Source organism: Dama dama, chromosome 21 (genome assembly GCF_033118175.1).
Source record: "Dama dama isolate Ldn47 chromosome 21, ASM3311817v1, whole genome shotgun sequence".
Lineage (NCBI taxonomy): Eukaryota > Metazoa > Chordata > Mammalia > Artiodactyla > Cervidae > Dama > Dama dama.
Genome location: NC_083701.1, coordinates 53,725,832 through 53,747,234, shown reverse-complemented (window position 1 = coordinate 53,747,234; position 21,403 = coordinate 53,725,832). Strand labels below are relative to the sequence as shown.

The 21,403-nt window shown below is 35.3% G+C and overlaps 1 protein-coding gene across 2 annotated transcripts in view; it reads right to left on the bottom strand.

The window, feature by feature from the left end:
* Window positions 1–21,403, bottom strand: part of NUDCD1 (NudC domain containing 1) — a 120,243-nt gene that overhangs the window by 21,944 nt on the left and 76,896 nt on the right. Inside the window, exons 9-10 of one of the 2 annotated variants that reach the window (XM_061123596.1) lie at window positions 14,084–14,243; window positions 11,875–12,025 (exon numbers count right to left, since the gene is read on the bottom strand). In XM_061123596.1, the coding sequence (XP_060979579.1) occupies window positions 11,875–12,025; window positions 14,084–14,243 (311 nt within the window). Of the gene's footprint in view, window positions 1–8,524; window positions 12,026–14,083; window positions 14,244–21,403 lie in introns of those variants that run through there. The other variant, XM_061123597.1, reaches the window with a different exon arrangement.

The following is a 21,403-nucleotide window of genomic DNA, read 5'->3' as shown; positions in this document are numbered from 1 at the left end:
TCTCTGCCTCCATCTTCACACAGCCTCTTCTGTGAGTTTATAATCTCTTATAAGGAGACTGCAATTTGAATTTAGGGTCTGTCTAGATAATCCAAGATAATCTCTCAGTGTAGCTGAAGATCCTTAACATAATCACTTTCACAAAGACCCTTTTTCTATATAAGGTAATAATATTCACAGGTTATAGGGGTTAGAACCTAATACCTTTGTGTAACTATTTTTCAGCCTACTGCAAAGGCGAAAATAGATATCCAGTTGTTCCAGCACCATTTGTTGAAAAGATTATTCTTAATTTTTGTGTAAAATTAATTGGCCATAGATATTCATTTATGCATCTATATCTAGACTCTGTTCTGTGGATCAATTGGTTTATCTTGATGTTAATATCACATTGCTCATTGACTTGATTACTAGCTTTATAATAAGCCTAAAGTCTGGTAGTCTAAGAACTCTTTGTTGTTACTTTTGGTATTCTAGGTTCTTTGCAATACCATACTCTACCAAGAAGAGAAACAAAAAGCCTACTATAGGATTGATCACACTGAATCTATAGACAAACTTTGGAACTTGGGGATACATTTTATCAATACCAACTCTACTGATTTATGAACACTGTGCTATTGTAAATGCTATTTTTTATATTGTCAGTTTCTGGTTGCTGCTGTATATAGAAATGCAACTGAATTTTATATATTGATCTTATTTCCTGCAACTTTGATAAACTCACTTATCATTCCAATAGTTTTTACTTATAAATTCCAGATGATTTTCTTCATAAATGATCATGGCACCTGTGGATAAAGAGCGCTTTATTTCCTTTCCAATCTGGATTCCTTTTATTTTTCTTGTCTGACAGCTCTGGTTGGAACCTCTGGTACCATGTTGAATAGAAGCAGTGAGAGCAGACATTCTGGGCCTGTTCTCAACCTTACGGTAGAGGCAGGAAAGGATGACATTTAATTTTTCCTCATTAAGTATGATGCTGCTAGCTTTCTGTAGAAGGCTTTAATCAGGTCAAGCAAGTTCGCTTTCATTTCTAGTTTGCTGTGATTCGAAGTAAGGGTGTTGGACTTTAATGTGTTCTTTATATTTACTGAAAGATCTTACATTTATTTTTTCTTCTTGTCTATTGAAATGGTAAATTTCATTGGCATGTATTTCAAATATTAAACCAAACTTGCACTGCTCAGATAATCTCCACCTGGTCATGGTGTATTGTCCCTCTTATTGCCTTTATATTATTTTTTTTAATTTTGCTAAAATTGTGTTCTGAATTGTTACATTCATGTTCATGCAGGATATATCGGTCTGTTGCTTTTATTGTATATCTTTGCCTGGTTTTGGTATCAGAGTAATGTTGGCCTCATAGAATAAATTGTGCGTATTCCTTCTGCAATTTTCTGGAAGAAATTTGTGTAAAATTGATATTTCTTCTTCAAATGTTTGGCAGAATTTACCTTTCATGCCATCAGGTCTGTGAGTCTTTGTGGGAAGTTTCTTAACTACAAATTCCATTTTAAAAACAGATATAAAGCAATTAAAGATACCTATTTCTTCTTGACTGAGCTTTGGTCATCTGTGTCTTTTAAAAGAATTTGTCTATATTTTCTAAGTTGTCTGAATTATTGGTATAAAGTTGCTCATATTTAAATATCTATAGAATTTGTAGTGATTTCACTCACCTCTCTCATTGCTATTATTGGTCATTTTTATCTTCTCTCTTTTATTCCTGATCTGGCTAAATATTTATTCATTTCTTCAGTCTTTTCAATGAACCAGCTCTTGGTTTTATTGATTTCCTCAAATGTTTTGTTTCCTGTTTCACTGACTTCTACTCTATATTATTATGTTTTTCATCACTGACTCTAGGTTGAGTTTATTCTTCCTTTTTTAGTTTCTTAAAGTGAAAGCTAAGGTTATTGATTTGAAATCTCTCTTCTAATAAAAGCATTTAGTGCTATAAGTTTCCCCTTAAATACTGCTTTAGCAGCATCACATATTTTGATATGTCATTTTCATTCATTTTGGATACTTTCTAATTAGTTTGATTTCTTCATTGAGCTATTTAGAAGTGTGTTATGCAGTTTCTAAATATCAGGAGATTTCCCAAAGTTCTTTCTGTAAATAACTTCCAATTTAATTCTGTTTTGCTCAGAGGACATACTTTGTATGACATTTTTTATTTATTGAGAACTGTTTTATGACCCAGAATATGACCTTGTTAAATATAAGTTTGCACTTAAGAATGTTTATTCTTAAGACTACTAAGAATGTTATTCTGTTGTTATTTGGTAATGCTTTCTGTAAATGTCAATCAGGTCAACTTGGTTGATAGTGTTGTTTGAATTTTCTATATCCTTGCTGCCTTTCTACTTTCCAATAATTGAAAGAAGGGTATTTAGATCTCCAACTATAAATGTTGATTTGCCTGTTTATTCTTGTAGTTTTACCAGTCTTTACTTTTTGCATTTGAAGCTTTGTTATTTTAGGGGTATAAACATTTAGAATTATGTCCTCTTAAATGACTAATCCCTGCATTATCATGAAATGACTTTCTTTATCCCTGGTATTATTTGATCTGAAACTGATTTCATGTGATATTAATATGGCCACTCCAACTAATTTTATAGCAGTGGCTTTAAAATGAATATACATATATTATCATTACAGAAGAATACTTTTAAATCAAAATACATATTTCAGTTCAGTCGCTCAGTCGTGTCCAACTCTTTGCGACCCCATGAACCACAGCACGCCAGGCCCCCATCCATCACCAACTCCGGAGTCCACCCAAACCCATGTCCATCAAGTTGATGATGCCATCCAACCATCTCATCCTCTGTCGTCCCCTTCTCCTCCTGCCCTCAATCTTTCCCAGCATCAGGGTCTTTTCAAATGAGTCAGCTCTCTGCATCAGGTGGCCAAAGTATTGGAGTTTCAGCTTCAACATCAGTCCTTCCAATGAACACCCAGGACTGATCTCCTTTAGGATGGACTGGTTGGATCTCCTTGCAGTCCAAGGGACTCTCAAGAGTCTTCTCCAACACCACAGTTCAAAAGCATCAATTCTTCTGCAGTCAGCTTTCTTTATAGTCCATTAAAATGATCCAACTGTACAAGTTAAATGGGCATAGTTTATTGTGTGTAAATTATACTTCAACAAAATTTATTTTAAAAGCTGATATAGTGCTAAATATATATGTCCATTTGAAATAGTAATAATTATAGGTTTCCGGTTAAATGGCCCAGTATATTTTTCTAAATTAAATTTTTTATCAATAATTTTGGTTTTCTTTCTTGAGATTGAGTACAGCACTTAACCATAATCGGTACTTTCGATGTAAGCATTCACCTATTTATCGACTTTACATCACTGTGCTGCCAATAGGTTACCAGTTACCTAGATATTTAGGCCCTTGGATAGCCAAGGTCACTTCTGGCCAAGAGCAACCTGATTTTTCTGCCCCACTGTGCCATATGATTTGTGTGTGCCAAGAAGCAGGGTGGAAAAATGGTTAGAAGTCTATGATATTGCTGGGAAATAGTATGGATACATGTGGAAGATGTCAAAGATATTTCCAGTTTTTCACCTCTTCTGTATTCATGTCTTTGCCACATGTCTCTGCCACATAACTTTTCAGAGTACTCCACTTTGACTGTGGAATGAACTATGATTTGCTTTGGCCAATATGATGTTAGAAAATGTGACATGAGCAGAAGCTTGAAAAACGCTTGTGCAACTGACCTTGCCCTCTTGCATTCTGACACACCAGCCATAACACATGCTTGGGCTAGTCTGCTGAAGGGAAAGACAGGTGGGACACAGGATGGATGTGGCTGGCAATGGATCCAACACAAGTTACTTCTCTTGAAACGTGACTTGCCTGCTTTTAAACCCCAAATATTTGCTGAAAGCAAAGTGAAAGGGTGGCTCCTTTTCCTTCCCATGACAGAAACTCTGGAACCCAGGTGATATTCATCTCAGTTTTCTTGTTCCCTTTAAGACACTAGGGGTGTTTTCCTCTTATTTTCTAATAGATGCATTAAAGAGCAGAAAAACGTTTTTATGAACCAAGACTTCTCACAGGAGTACTTATTTTCTTGGAAAACAGCACACAAATCTTGTAAAGTGATGTATTACAGTCAATCAATGGTCAATATATTAGAATTGACTTCCATCTTTCGTGAGAAACGGAAAAAAAAATATTCCTTATATATGAGTGTCAGGAAGTTTTCAGACCCATAAAGAGGGATTTAACCAAAATCTTCTTATAAACACCAGTATATAGGATTCAACTGTAAAAGCATTACAACTTAGTCATTCCCCTAATGAGGATCATTTCAGTTCAGTTCAGTCACTCAGTCATGTCCAACTCTTTGCGACCCCATGAACTGCAGTACGCCAGGCCTCCGTGTCCATCACAAACTCCCGGAGTTTACTCAAACTCACGCCCATCGAGTCGGTGATGCCATCCAGCCATCTCATCCTCTGTCGTCCCCTTCTCCTCCTGCCCCCAATCCCTCCAAGCATCAGGGTATTTTCCAATGAGTCAACTCTTCGCATGAGGTGGCCAAAGTGTTGGAGTTTCAACTTCACCATCAGTCCTTCCAATGAACACCCAGGACTGATCTCCTTTAGGATGCACTGGTTGGATCTTGCAGTCCAAGGGACTCTCAAGAGTCTTATCCAACACCATAATTCAAAAGAATCAATTTTTTGGCGCTCAGCTTTCTTTACAGTCCAACTCTCACATCCATCCATGACTACTGGAAAAACCATAGCCTTGACTAGATGGACCTTTGTTGACAAAGTAATGTCTCTGCTTTTTAATATGCTATCTAGGTTGGTCATAACTTTCCTTCCAAGGAGTAAGCGTCTTTTAATTTCATGGCTGCAATCAACATCTGCAGTGATTTTGGAGCCCAAAAAAATAAAGTCTGACACTGTTTCCACTGTCTCCCCATCTATTTGCCATGAAGTGATGGGATGCCATGATATTCCATATAAGGTTCTAACTGTTGCTTCTTGACCTGTTCAGGAGACAGGTAAAGTGGCCGTATCTCTTTAAGAATTTTCCACAGTTATGAGCCACACAAAGGCTTTAGCATAGTCAATGAAACAGAGGTAGGTGTTTTTCTGGAATTCCCTTGCTTTCTTTATGATTCAGTGAATGTTGGTAATTTGATCTCTGGTTCCTTTGCCTTTTCTAAACCCAGGTGAAACATCTGGAAGTTCTTGGTTCACATAAGGCTAAAGCCTGGCATGCAGGATTTTGAGCAAAACCTCACTAGCATGGGAGATGAGTGCAATTGTCCGGCAGTTTCAACATTCTTTACTACTGCCCTTCTTGGGAACTGGGAGGAATATTGACCTTTTTCAGTCCTATGGCCACTGCTAGGTTTTCTAAATTTGTTGACATCATCAAGTGCAACACTTTAATAGCATCATCTTTAAGGATTTTAAATAGCTCTACTGGAATTACATCACCTCCACTAGCTTTATTGGTAGCAATGCTCCCTAAGGCCCACTTGGCTTCACACTCCAGAATGTGTGACTCTGGATGAGTAACCACACCATCATGGTTACCAGGGTCATTAAGATCTTTTTTGTACAGTTCTTTTTGTATTCTTTCCATCTCTTCTTGATCTCCTCTGCTTCTATTAGGTCTTCGCCTAATTTCTGTCCTTTATTGTGCCCATCTTTGGATGAAATATTCCTCTGATATTTCTAATTTACTTGAAGACATTTCTAGTCTTTCCCCTTCTGTTCTTTTCCTGTTTCTTTGCATTGTTCATTGAAGAATGCCTTCTTGTCTCTCCTTGCTATTCTCTGGAACTCTGCATTTAGCTGAGTGTACCTTTCCCTTCCTTCCTTGCCTTTTGCTTCTTTTCTTTCCTCAGCTACTTGTAAAGCCTCCTCAGCCCACTTCGCCTTCTTGCATTTATTTTTCTTTGGGACGATTATATTCACTGCCTACTGACCAAATTACGAATCTCTGCCTACAGTTCCTCAGGCATTGTTTACTAGATCTAATCCCTTGAATCTATTCATCACCTCCACCGTATATTCATAGGGGATCTAAGTCGTACCTGACTGGCCTAGTGTTTTCCCCTGCTTTCTTTAGTTGAAACCTGAATTTTTCAATAAGGGGCTCATGATCTGAGCCACAGGCAGCTCCCGGTCTTGTTTTTGCTGACTGTACACAGCTTCTCCACCTTTGGCTACAAAGAATGTAATCAATCTGATTTTGGTATTGACCCTTTGGTGATGTCCATGTGTAAAGTCGTCTCTTGTGTTGTTGAAAAACCGTGTTTGCTATGACCAGTGCATTCTCTTGGCAGAATTGTTAGCCTTTGTCCTGCTTCATTTTGTATTCCAAGGCCAAACCAGGTATCTCTTGACTTTCTACTTTTCCATTCCAATCCCCTATGATGAACAGGACATCTTTTTTGGGTATTAGTTCTAGGAGGTCTTGTAGGTCTTCATTGAACTGATCAACTTCAGCTTCTTTGGCATCAGTGGTTAGAGCATAGATTTGGATTACTGGGATGTTAAATGATTTGCCTTGGAAACAAACATAGATTATTCTGTCATTTTTGATTGAACATGTGGGTATGTATCTTTTTGAGTTACTTTTTGTTTCCCTCAGATAAATACCCACAAGTGGATTTGTTGGATTATATGGAAGTTCTACTTTTGATTGAGGAGCCTCCATGTTGCTTTTCATAGTGGCTGCACTAACTTACATTTTCACAAACAGTGCACTAGAGTTCCTTTTTCTCTACTTCCTTACCGACACTTATTTCCTGTTTTTTTTTTTTTTTTAATAATAGCCATTGATAGATGTGAGGTGATAGCTCATGGTGGTCTTGATTTGCATTTCCCTGATGATTAGTGACACTAAACTCCTTTTCATGTATCTGTTGACCATTTGTATGTCTTTTGAAATATATTCGGATCTTCTGCTCATTTTTTAATTGGATTTTTATTTTTGAGTTGTGTAAGTTATCTCTGATATTAACTCCTTATCACATAGATGATTTTCTCCCATTCAGTAGGCCTTTTCATTCTGTTGATGGGATCTTTTACTCTGCAGAATCTTTTTAGTTTTACACAATTCCACTTATTTATTTTTGCTTTTGTGGCCTTTGGTTTTGGTGTCAGATACAAAAAAAAAAAAACATTGCTGAGACTGATGTCAAGGAGCTGAGTACCTATATTTTCTCCCAGGACTTTTATGGTTTCAGATCTTATATTATAGACTTTAGTCTGTTTTGAGCTACTGTGTATAGTGCAAGACAGGGAATGTGAATGTACAGTTTTGCCAAAACCATTTATTGAAGAAAATGTCCTTTCCCCTTTATATATTTTTGGCTCTTTTGTTGTAAATTAGTTGACCATATATGAATGGGCTTATTTCTGGGCTCTCTAGTCTGTTTCATTGATCTTTGTTTCTGTTTTTATGCCATGATTTTATTTTTTTATGTATGATTACTGCAGCTTTTTAACACAGTTTGAAATCAGGGAGCATGATGCCTCCACCTCTGTTTGTCATAATTCATTATTGACCAGGGAATTTTTGCACAAACTAACACCTGTGGACAGTGATTTTTATTTCAGCTGACCAAAAATTAATTTTGTTATTTCATTAACACTTTTGGGGTTATTACATTCAATAGTTACACCTGACACCAGTAAAGTTTTCTAATTTTTGTAAACTGTTGTCTTTACTCTTCTACAGAAGCAAAGGAGCACTCTCCAACACCGTGAAAGTGTTTTCCCTTTCCGTATCAGAATCAATCTCTAAAGTTTTTTGTCTTTTTGTTGGTCTAATGTTCACATTGTCTGAATCAGAACTATATTATGAAGGGCTATCATCTTCTGAAACACTAGTATGTTTGTTGCTCAAAGTATCTGCATAAAATTCACTTAAAATTCTTTACTCTAAATTTTGCATTGTGTCAATTCTGAAAATTTTACGTTTATACTGCATACAAGACTGGAACAAAAGCCTAATGGAGCAAAATGTGAATGTTTAATGAACTCTTGATCAATTTTAAGCTCTAACAACTCTCGTAATTCCATCACTCTCTAAAACCACATTAATACATCTCCAGTCAATGATGTGTTGAGTGCTTTGGCTTTTTGCTGTCTTTTGTGGTTCCATATAAATTTCAAGTTGGTTCTATTTTTGTGAAAAATCCCATTAGAACTTTAATAGGGATTGAATTAAAGCTATAGACTGCTTTGAGTAGCAACTGCTTCCAACCCACAAGCATGTGATATCTTTGTATTTATTTGTGTCTTCATCAATTTTGTTCATTAGTGTCTTACAGTTTCCAGTATACAGGTCTTTCATCTCCTTGGCTAAATTTATTTGTAATATTTTCTTCTTGTTTAAAGCAATTGTTTAAGTGGGATTATTTTATCTCTCTGATAGTTTGTTATTAGTGTACAGAAACTCAACAGATTTTTGTATATTGACATTTCTATCTGCAACTTTACCTAAGTCATTGGCTCTAAGTGTGTTTTTGGTGGAGTCTTTAATTTATCATGGCATCTGTGGACAGTAACAGTTTTACGTCTTCCTTTCCAACTTGGATGCCTTTTCTTTCACCTAATTGCTATGGGTAGGATTTTCAGTATTATGTTGAATAAAAGTGGCAAGAGTAGGCATCCTTGTCTTATTCCTGACCTTAGCAGAAAAAAAATTTTTTATCATCAAGTATGATGTTAGCTGTAGGCTTGTTAAATATGGCCTTTATTATGTTGAGGTATATCCCCTCTAAACCCACTTTGTTGAGAATTTTTATCATAAATGGATGTTGAAATTTGTCAAATGCTTTTTCTCCATCTATTAACTGTATAATTTTTATCCTTCATTACATTAAAGTGGTAGATCACATTGATGAGCAGATACTGAATCATCCTTACATCTCTGGATTAAATCCCACTTGATCATGGTGTGTAATCCTATAGATATATTGCTGAATTTGGTTTGCTAGTATTTTATTAAGGATTTTTCTATCTATGTTCACCACAGATACTGGCCTCTAAGTTTCTTTATTTGTGGTATGCTGGTGTAGTTCTCGTATCAGGGTAATGCTGGCCATCTCAAATGAGTTTGGATGGGTTCCCTCCTCTTCTACTTTTTGGAAGAGTTTGGGTAGAATTGGTATTAATTCTTTAAATGTTCACCAGAATTCATCAGTGAAGTCATCTGGTCCTGGTCTTTTGTTGGGAGGTTTTGGATAACTTTCTACTAGTAAATGGTCTGTTCAGATTTTCTATTTCCTCATGATTCAGTCTTGGTGTTATAAATTGTTCATAGTAGTCTCTTATGACCCTTTCCTTTGGTTAATTTCTTAACTTTATTATCCTCTTTCTGACCCTTTCCACTGGCAACTCTTTTGTCTGTTCTTGTATAGGTTCCATCCCTGGTTAAATGTCTTTCAAATACAACAGCTCCACAAATCTCCCATCTACTTTTTTATTCAAAGAGAAACTTCACCTAGAAATTACTAGACTTTTTGTTTTTAACTTAACACTGTATTATTCTTAGTACTGAAAATATGTTTTTGTACATGCTGATGCCTACTAAACATGTTGATATAATGAATACTGTTAAATGACTCCATATGAAAAACACAATATTATTTTATTACTATCAAATAGTTTATAAATTCCCATTTATAATTTATGGTAAAATCAGTAAAACACAAGGTACTACATTCATAGCACTTGTATATACTTCATTTAAATGCTAAAACATTGTTTAAATTAAGTTAAATGTTTGTGGAATTCTTGAAACATTTTGAGAAAACATGGCTTGGAATCACTGCTCTTGCCCTATGACTCAACACAGACCAACATGCAAAAATATTTAGGATGAATAATCCTGATAGGTTTCAATTCAACATTAATCATGTTAAAAATAACATATACAAAGGGAAGAAAATTGACGACCATATGGAAATTTGCATATATTTATATATATAGTCATATGGTTAACTAAGCACCACATTAATCTGTATTTTTCTTAAATTCCCTAAGAGTATTTATGATCTTTGAGGTAAATTTTAAAGAAAACTTAAATCTGTCACATAACAAAAGCTTTTAATAGTTCACCATCTAAATAATCTTTTGTTTCATTGAATTTGACAATTAAACTAAAAAATTCTGGAAATATCACCAGTTTTTTGGTCCAGCCATACATTTTTTTTCCCTCTCTGTTCATGATCTCATGGTGCTTGATAGTGATTTAGTCTGTCTCTTTCCTAGTATTAAAAGTACTATTAGAAAAAAAAAAAAAGTACTATTAGGACTCCACTGTCTACAAGTTCTTAGGCCTTTCCCCAACTTTGTAGCAAGTATCCCAATACTTCTCTCCAGGAAAATGCATTCTGACAAAGTGCTGAAACATGAAAGTAATCCCCATCTTTTCCCTCCCTTTCTGTCTCTCAAACTTATTTTTCCTTCTTTCACTAAAATTTAATCCAGCCAAACACTTGTCTAGATAAGCAAGAGATATGTTAGGAACAAATGTTTCCAATCTTGTATCTCTTTTCTTTACTGTCTGTCTCATACTAAAATCTCAATTCTCCTATTGTAAAAGTTAATTTGACATTTATGTAAGAAGCATACAAAAACGGTTTAAAAGTAAACAATTTCCCAGGTAAATGCACACCAAAAAAATCCAAGAAAATAATGTAAGAAACTAAAATTCATGGCAAGACATATTTAATGTATAAATAGGATTAGTTTTTTAACTGTAGAACTACAGGGAGAACTACAAGGATAAATTATAATTTGTATGGTACACTGTTACATTAACGGCTTCCAGTATCATTCCACCTACTATCTGTACCCTTGTGTGCTCACCTCTCACACTGACTCTAGACTTGGCTACTTGCTTTGTTCAACTGAAGATGAGCAAATACGATGCAAGTACAGGCTTGATAAACTCTTGTGCATTAGGGAATTGCTCTCTTGTAATGTTTTCTCTGTTATGGGAAAAAAACACATTCTAGCTTACTGGAGGAGGAGAGGCCATGCAGAACAGAGATAGTCAAATCAGTGAACCATGACAAATTATAAAACATCCTGTTTTAAACCCCTAAGTTTTTGAGTGGTTTGTTATATGGCAATGGGTAAGAGCTACACTTTGTAGAACCTATCATCTCTATCTATTCTGTGGAAGACCAAGTGGATTTATAAAAGTTAAAATAAAGCTATACTTATTTTGAAAAAACACCTCAGGTCTCTTCAACAAACTTAAACAATATTAGACCTGCTGTACCCGTTATATATCCCCCTCTACACTAGCTATTCGGTCCCTTTAACATTATGTACAAGAATTAACTATTATCCTATAGGTATAGAAGTAGAAACTATATCAGTGAACAGAATACATGATAAATATTTTTGTTTAAACAATGAACTGTACATCTTTCATATAAAAGTTCAGATTCTAGCCTGTTTTTTAAAAAATTATACTTGCTAATATTATCTTGACATTTTTTACAGAAGCTGTTTTCTCTACATTTGCAGCTTCATTCCATATCGTTTATAGACCCATAATTGCAAATATATTTCCAACATCCTTTAAAAAATTCATACAAGGTAATTTTATTTAACACAGTAAAACTTAACAGGTTATAGCAAAACTGCTCAGCCTTCCAGCTACCACTGAATACTTTAGCAGTACCGAGACGCCAACGTGTTGGAGTAATTAATTTTCTGTATTTACCTTTATTAAAAAGAGGTTTTTGGTAGTGAGGACAAATAATCTCTCATTTGTTGCTTGAAAGCCTAAAATAGGATCATTGGTTTCTAGGCTTGCTACTTGCTGCTTAGCAACCTGCCCCACTTGCCTGCCTTCCTTCCTGTTGTAAAGTACAGTGGACATGGGAGCGGGTTGGCGGTAGATGAAAACTCGCCGAAGGCATTCACAAAGGGCTGCATAGGAGTAATTCGGAGCACAGGCAAAAAATTTTTTGTCTCTCTTCGATGCTTGGACATAGCCTGCCAAGAAATATGAGACAAAAAAAGAAAAACTACATATTAAACAGAAGGGGAAAAAATGGTGATTTAACATTTACTATTTCCTTAATTTTATTACAAATTGAAATGACTAAAAATATACACCACAGATATTCAACAATAGTTAAAATTCTGAACCATTAATGACTAGCCACAATCAATCTTTCCCAAATGGTGCAAAAATAAAGCACTAATTCTTAAGGAACAAGTGTTTCATTCATCTCTTCAAGAAAAGCACAACATGGTTTCCATATAACTTCCAGAAATAATTAAAGCAAAATCTAACACATTAAACACATGCCAAAATATCTTTAAATGACAATTTAACAACTGAGTACATCAATCACCGAGATGGTATCTTTTTTTTCCTACCAAATAAATGGGAAAATGTTTAGAGATGTTATTACCAAGTTATTTCAGGAGTGTGTGCATAATGCATTCTCACTTTGTGTATTATCAGTGGTATTTTTATAAACAACATCAACACTATAACAGGATTTGTTGTACTTCACCTCTCAGAAGTAGAGCCTTTAGATCAAAACAAAATCAAAAAGAAAATTCAAATATCTAATTTAAAAATTCCATTAGGATAGCCTTTGAAAACTCATTAAACTTTGAAAAAACAATCTTTTAAAACTTTATCTTTAGAGCTTAAAAGGGCTTTTATATTCTAAAGTATAAATCAGCAATTTTCAGGTTGGTATATGATTACTGAATGTTAAAACATGAGAGAGGAAGTATAACATTAATATAAATTGAGACCTCACCAAGCAATGAATGACCAGAGGAACCACGAGCACAGGCAGATCAATGCTGGTTTTTTAAAAAAATTAAGCAGGGCTTGAGGATGGGAAAGTAGAAGGACACAGACACCTATTTGAGAGCTTAGAATTAACTCTCCAGGCTAATCTTGACAAAATAATGTATATAACATCTCAAGACTACATATCTAATATAATGTTGATTTAACTCAAGCATAATAGAATTCCACTCAACTAGGATTTAGGGATACAAAAGAAGGATCTGAAAATTAAGATAAAGCTTTCCTCTTACTTAAAAAATCGGGAATTTTAGTAGAAAGGCTAGAAATTATGTGGCTACATTATTCAATCAAACTATTTCAGGTCATAAAAATCCATTTGGAGTCTGAATTAACCACTTTAACAGACTATATTACTAACTATAAGGGACAATTGAAAAAATATCTTCTATAATTAGGGTTGTGCATATATAACAATCAAAATGCATAGTTTTACTTCCTGCTGGCAGTTTAAAATAACCTTTCAATAGAGCAATAGCTGTGGTTAATTCATATAAAAAATTTCTCCCACATAATACTAATGTATTTTGACATTAAAATCAATTATTGCATAAGTCTACAATTATGTAGTTCAAAATGTTTCAAGCCCTACCAGTATTTTCCCTTTTATCCTACAGAATAAATTTCATTTCTGCATCACCATTTTCCCTAAGTGTCTGCACTATAATGGCTCTGTTTCACACTTAAGTTCCATGAAAGATGTCTCCTAATGTGCTTTTTAACCTTAGAGCAATTCTATGATTACTGAAGACTACTCTGAAGAAAGCTGAATACAAGTTCCCACTTAAGTTCCATGAAAGATGTCTCCTAATGTGCTTTTTAACCTTAGAGCAATTCTATGATTACTGAAGACTACTCTGAAGAAAGCTGAATACAAGTTCCATGTAGGGTATTGCCAAGCCCCTTGTTCATACTCTAATACTGTACAGCTTAGCTGGAATAAGCAAGTAATTGATCAGAATGATTCAAGAGGTTAGATAAACACTCTGATTTCTATTCTGTGCTGATCTTCTGCACAAACATAAAAACAAATTAGTCCTACTGTTCCAAAAGTACTAACATTCATCAACTATGTACAAGCAACCAAATTATAGCACAAGTCAATCCAACTGTAATTAGGACAGCTCAAATTTAAACAAACCAAAAAAAAGAAACTTAGAGAAAAAAAAAAGACTAATTTTTGATATAACGTCAAAGGTTGTCAAAGAGCTTGCTTATACCTAAAGCATTGAAGGTTGCAATATGCTCCCACATATCATCTTGTTTGCTGGAGTGTGGCTGCCAGAGCAGGGCATCAACATCATGGCGCAAACAGAAGCAGGGCATTTCTTTAGGATCCACTATGACAGAGAAAAGGTACTGGTTGCTTCCAAGATTCACCTAAAATCAAAAGTGACAAAAACAAAAATAAATCATTTACTCAACAACAAATTATTGTAATTAATAATAATGATGACAACTGACACACAGAACTACATGTCAGCAACTGTTCTAAACGTTTTTCATACCTAATCTCATTACCTCTTCATAATGCCCCTGGGAGAAATGTGCTAATGTTAGGTCTATCTTAAAGCTGAGGACAGTTAACCTGCCCAAGGTCAGTCTGGTAATAAGCTATGCAGCTGACATTGAATCCAGAGTCCATGTTCTTAACCACTGCACTATATATACTAACTCATTTAAAACATAATATAAAGCACCGATTTTATAAGGAGAATATATTTTAAGCCACAATACAAATATGAAGTTTACAAATGCTAACTTGCAATAATAACTACCAAGAATGATAGCTACTATGATTTATGAGCACATTCTATATGTCCAGGCATATTATAAATATTAACCTCAATAACCCACAAGGCTGTCACTCTCTTTATAGATACTTGAGAGAGCTTGAGTTACCTGTTCTAGGCTACACAGAAAAACCACAATGCTGGGGTTCAAAATTCAGATCTGTTTATAAGTTATTAACTTCATACTGTCTATTTATAGTAAAATGTAAAGAATGTTTATTATGTTAAAATTTTTATTGCAATATTGATGGCTAAAGAAATTCATTTTAATACAAACTCATCAGATTGAAACTCATAATTGAATTCCATCCATAGGAATACTTTTCTTAATGGAAAGAAGTTGCAGTAATATTTTTCATTACAAATACTGTTTACTAGAGTTAAAAATACCTAAATAACAGAAATCACACCAAATATAGAGAACATAAAATACACAGCATACTTAACACCGAATTGCTTCCATGGGTTTTAGAGCAGACTAGAGAATAAAATGTTGGGTTAGAATGAAAGGTGGAGACCTGACCTGTATTCAGCCGGGAAAGCCGTAAGGTGGCTCTCCACCAGTCTATCGGCCACAGGAGAATCCAGAGACACCCGCCCAAGCTGTGTTGCCCCAGCAATGCCAGGGGATAGGGCTTTTGGGAGGGGCCAGTGCTTGTTCTCTACAGAAGCGGGGACAGGCACACAGCGTTCACAGACTATTTCTTCTCTTGGCGGCCCTTTGCTCCTGAGAATCAATAGCTAAGTGAGGTCTACTTTCAAAATCACCGCCAACTAACTGGACTTTTATGTTACATTTTATCATAAGTTTTACTGTCAAATTCCATTTTTTCTGTAATTTCAACTGTATTTCTATTGCTTTCAGTTTTATAGCTTTCTATGATACATATGTTTCAGCAAATAGTTGGAGGATCTGTCCCCTCAAAAGTGACCAAATTATTCCTTAAATAAGATCTGGATGCTTTAAATATACTCAAAGCCAAGTATCTAGGAGTTTTAAAAACAAATTATAATAAACTACTCTTACTATATAAAGATAGAAGTCTAAATCATCTCATTTAAAGGGAATGTTTTATCTCACAGTAAATTATCAGACTGGTTTATTATAATTTGTTTTTAAAATCCTAGATCCATACAACTAAATAAAAAAGTTAACACCATTTAAGATGTATGATACTTATTAGATTGCCAGCGGCCACATTAGGAAAAGAAACTTATAATTCCATTCAAAAGTTGCAATATAAGAGTAGAGAAAGGAACTGCATATAAACACTGCTTTTAAGTTAACACCTAAAAAGTGTTTTCATTTTTCTCATGGTCGTTATTGGAATCTCCTGATAATTATTTATACCTTTTACTACTTTTTCTTGCCTCACTGCAATAGCTCGGAGTTTGAGCGTGACGCTGATGAGGAGTAATGAGGGCAAACACCCTGGCCTGTTACCAATCTTAGGGGAAAGCACTGTTTTTTTTTTTTTTTTGACCATGAAGTACGATGTCAAATCTAGGTTTTTCTAGGAGGCAATTACCTTCAACTCCTAGTTTGCTAAAAATTTAACGGATGCTAAGTTTTGTCAATTCTTTTTCTGCATCCACTAGAATGGTCAAATAGTTTTCTTCTTTAGTCTGATGATATGCTTATTTATGCTGACTGATATCTGAATGCTGATGAATCAGCCTTGAATTAATTCCCTAAATAATACTTGGTCATGATGTATTAACCTTTTTACTTATATGGTTGGACTTCATTTACTAATGTTTTATTGCAGACTTCTGCACCTATATTCATGAGGGATACTGGTTGTTTTCTTTCCAGTTTTGTTTTCTTGCCATATCCTTTATAAAGGGGTAAATACTGGCCTCATAAAACAAGTTGAGAAAGGTTTCTTCCTCTTTTTTTTTCTGGAAGTTTGTACAGAATTGGTATTTTTTCTTCATTTGGTATAGCACACCAGTGAAGTAATCTAGGTCTGGAGATTTGTCAGAAGGTTCCTAGCAGTAAAGTCAATCTCTTTAACAGATATAACTAATAAGGCTTTCTATTTCTTTTTGAGTGAACTGAGGTAATGCTTGTCTTTCAAGAAATTAGCTTCACTTAAACTGTCAAATATATGAAAATAGTTATTTTAACATCCCATTATTACACATTAGTATCTTTTGGACTTGTACTGATGTGTCCATTTTTATTCCTGATATAGTAATCTATGTTGTCTTTTTCCTTGGTTACTATCCCTACTATTTTATCTATCTTGATCTTATCAAAGGACCAGCTTATGATTTCACTGGTTTTATTATTTTTGGTTTTCAGTTTCACAGATTTCTACTCTTTGTAAGTTTCCTTTCTCCTACTTGCTTTAGGATTTGGTTTGCTTGTCTCCTAGTTCAAGATGGAAGCTTCAACTAGGAAAAGTATTATTCTCATTTAATTCTGTTATGGTCAGAGAAAATTCTGTTTGATTCTTACTCTTAAATTTCTTGACATCTTATTGCCTAGAATATGGTCTATTTTGGTAAGTGGGATTTCAACTAGATGTATGTTACACTATTAGATTATTGCCCCACAGTTCTTGGATGCTGCTATTTTGTTTGTTTTTTAATCCCACCCCACCTCCACCCTCTTTGGTTTCAGTTCTGCTAATTTTTACTAAAGTTTACTAGTTTTTTCTTGCTCATATATATTCAGCCTTTTCAGTGGTGCTGCCTCATCTTCAGTGGTAGAAGAATCCTAATAGTCTACTGTTGATTTCCTGCCCCTCCCCAGACATAGGGATGGTGTTTTAAAAATTATTTTTATTTCCCCCCAGCTGCAGTGGGTATTCTTCTGAGCCCTTATCAGCTTAAGGCTTTTGCTACTTGCTTTCCTGCTATCTTCCCCTGTCCCCAGTCTTGCTCATCAGGCTCTGGTCAAGGTCCATAAACAGGATCTGTGAATCCCATGGGTTCTATACTTCTTGCTAGCTCCCCCAAGCCCTTTAGAGGTTTGTTGAATTCTTCTTACCCACTTACACGGTAAACCTTTCTTCTTCACATGCTCAGATGAACCACCTCTCCTATACAATCTCTTCTTGGTGGTACCTGTTTTTCCTTTATTTCAAACTTGTTGGTTGCCATGTAACCTCAGATCTCTGATAAATTTTTTTTAAGTAATGATTTTACAGATTATCCAGGCTTTTCTTGTTACATTCGGAATGACATTCTTTCCAGGTCCCTACACCCCAGACTGAATTGGAAGTCTCCTGCTTACTGTTTTAAACTTGCATAGAAAGCAAACCACTTTCAATGAGCAGACTAGTGATAGTTCAAAATCCACAAAAGGTTCCCTATACCCAAGTAGGCAAACCACAGGATTTCACACCTTGACTTCTCCTAACATAATCAAGGGTAGATAATTAACTAAAAGGAAACCATCTTTTATCCAATGATTTACGAAATCGTTAGATATGGGGTTTCTTTTTTTTTTTTGGATAGGTGCATCCCACACGGAATAACGGCTGGCCAAAAACAATAAATTCTCTTTAAGTCTAAATGCCAAAAATAAACAATAAACACATTCATACAGCCAGCAAAGGAGAGAAGCAAAAAACATACCCAGAGAGACTACAGTAAGCAGAAATCATAATATGAAGTATAAAGTAAGTAACAGATAGGAGCAGGAAAAGCAAATAAGGTGACAATAACATCATCATGATGTTGATGTGATAATAACAGTACAGCACAACACCGCAAGGGACACTTGGTTCTCAGGACAAGTAGAATACTTTGTCGTCATAATTGTGTTCTATTTTTTTAAACAAAATTTCACTTCTATTTTAGGTCTAACTTGCAAAGGCATTTGTTTGTAGAATGATCTTCTATTTCTCTGAGATCTAAAGAGATTGTTTCCACAAGTCCGTGTAGTCTCCACATATGTTCCCAATAAATATCTATGACTTGAGATAATGAGAGGTCTTCTCTGCTCCTTGTAACCTGTAAAAGCCCAGACTAAAGGATTCTGTCCAAAATAAAAGGAAATCAAAATCAGATTACAAACTGGAGCAAACTAATTTTGCTAATTAGTTAATTAAGTAAATGAAAATGAAGTGCAAAAGTGTAAAGGTACAATGAAAATTACATGCACTTTTATATGATGCTACAGAAACAAAAAAATGTAAGTAGAAAATGTCTGAAGAACAGCAAAGACATATGATTAATTTGAAGCAGCAGAGAAATAAGATATTATTTGGCATGGGCAATAACCTGTAAGAATCGAGAACAAGATGTCCAATTCAAAGGGAAAAATCTGCAACCTAGAATACTCAGCAAGACTATCATTTAAAATAGGAGAGAGAGTGACTTTCTCAGAGAAGCAGAAACTAAAAGAGTACAGCAATACTGAAGCTATCCTAAAAGAAATACTGAAAGGTCTTCTCTAAATAGAAAAGAAGCAAGAAGATATAAGAAAAAGGAAATCACAACTGCAAAGTAAACCACTTAAGCCAGTATATAGGTCGAAAAGGAAAAAGCATGTATTTGTGAAAGTGATTATAAACACAAGGAAGAGCAAAAGCATATGTAAAAGGTATCAAAATGATAAAATGTGGGTAGGCAAAGTAAGGAAACTGGGTGAAGAGAGTAAGGAAATGTATGGACAGACTTTTTTTAAGAATGTGTCTGAACCCATTGTCTAAAGCAATGGGAAACTATAGGAAGCAGTTTACATACTTGAAAAACAGGGTAACCACAAATCATAGATTCGTAAAAACCAAAAAGAGAACCATAACCATAAAATGAAATCATCAAATAACTAAAAGGAAAAAGGAAAGAAAAAAGAACAAAGAAACACAGAATCAACTGGAAAACAAAGTTTAAAATGGCAATAAATACATAGTTAAATGACAATGGACTGAATGCTCCAATCAAAAGACACAGAATGGTAGACTGGGTTAAAACACAAGAGCCTACGTAACGCTGCATACAAAAGACCCATGTAGGGCAAAGGACACAGACTGAAAGTGAGGGGATAGAAAAAGGTATTTCATACAAATAGAAATGACAGGAAAGCAGGGGTTGCAATACTTATATCAAGCAAAACAAATTTCAGAACAAAGGCCATAAAGAAGGACCCTATATGAAGAAGGATACTATATAATGATAAAAGGATCAGGATCAATTCAAGAAGAGAATTTTACACTCGTCAGCACCTAATATAGGCACACCCAAATACAGAAAACAAATACTAACAGACATAAGAGAAAACTGATGGGAATACAATAATATCAACAGTAGGAGACTTTACCACCCCTCTCACATCAATGTACAGATCTTCTAGACAGAAAATCAATAAAGCAACGGATATCCTAAATGACGCAATAGAACAGTTAAGAGTTAATTGGTACTTATCAAGATCAGTTCAGTCGCTCAGTCATGTCTGACTCTTTGCAACCCCATGGACTGCAGCACGCCAGGCTTCCCTGTCCATCACCAACTCCTGGAGTTTGCTCAAACTCACGTCCAGTGAGACAGTGATGCCATTCAACCATCTCATCCTCTGTCGTCCCCTTCTCTTCCCGCCTTCAACCTTTCCCAGCATCAGTATCTTTTCCAATGAAGTCAATTCTTCTCATCAGGTGGCCAAAGTACTGGAGTTTCAGCTTCAGTATCAGTCCTTCTAATCTTTATTCAGGACTGATTTCCTTTAGGATGAACTGGCTTGATCTCCTTGCAGTCCAAGGGACTCTCAAGATCTCCAACACCACAGTTCAAAAGCATCAATTCTTTGGCACTCAGTTTTCCTTATAGTCCAACTTTCACATCCATACATGACTACTGGAAAAACCATAGCTTTGACTAGCAGCTGACATTACTGTCAGCAAAGTAATGTCTCTGCTTTTTAATATGCTGTCCAGGTTGGTCATAACTTTTCTTCCAAGGATCAATGTCTTTTAATTTCATAGCTGCAGTCACCATCTGCAGTCATTTCAGAGCCCAAAAAAGTAAAGTCTCTCACTGTTTCCTCTGTTTCCCCGTCTAATCTGCCATGAAGTGATGGGATCAGATGCCAAAATTTTAGTTTTCTGAATGTTGAGTTTTAAGCCAACATTTTCACTGTGATCAAGAGACTCTTTATTTCTTCTGTGCTTTCTGCCACAAGGGTGGTGTCATCTGTATATCTGAGGTTATTGATATTTCTCCCAGCAATCTTGACTCTAGCTTGTGCTTCATCCAGCCTGGCATTTCTCATGATATACTCTGCACAGAAGTAAAATAAGCAGAGTGACAATATATAGCCTTGACCTACTCCCTTGCTGACTTGGAACCAGTCCGTTGTTCCATGTCCAGTTCTAACTGCTGCTTCTTCACCTGTATAAAGATTTCTCAGGAGGCAGGTCAGGTGGTCTGGTATTCCCATCTCTTGAAGAATTTTCCACAGTTTGTTGTGATCCACACAGTCAAAGGCTTTGGCATAGTCAATAAAGCAGAAGTAGATGTTTTTCTGGAACTCCCTTACTTTTTCGATGATCCAACAGATGTTGGCAATTTGATCTCTGATTCCTCTAGTTTGTCTAAATCCAGCTTGAACATCTGGAAGTTCACACTTCACATACTATCGAAGCCTGGCTTGGAGAATTTTGAACATTGCTAGCGTGTGAGACAAGCACAATTGTGCAGTCGTTTAAACATTCTTTGGCATTGCCTTTCTTTGGGATTGGAATGAAAACTGACTTTTTCCAGTCCTGTGGCCACTGCTGAGTTTTCCAAATTTGCTGG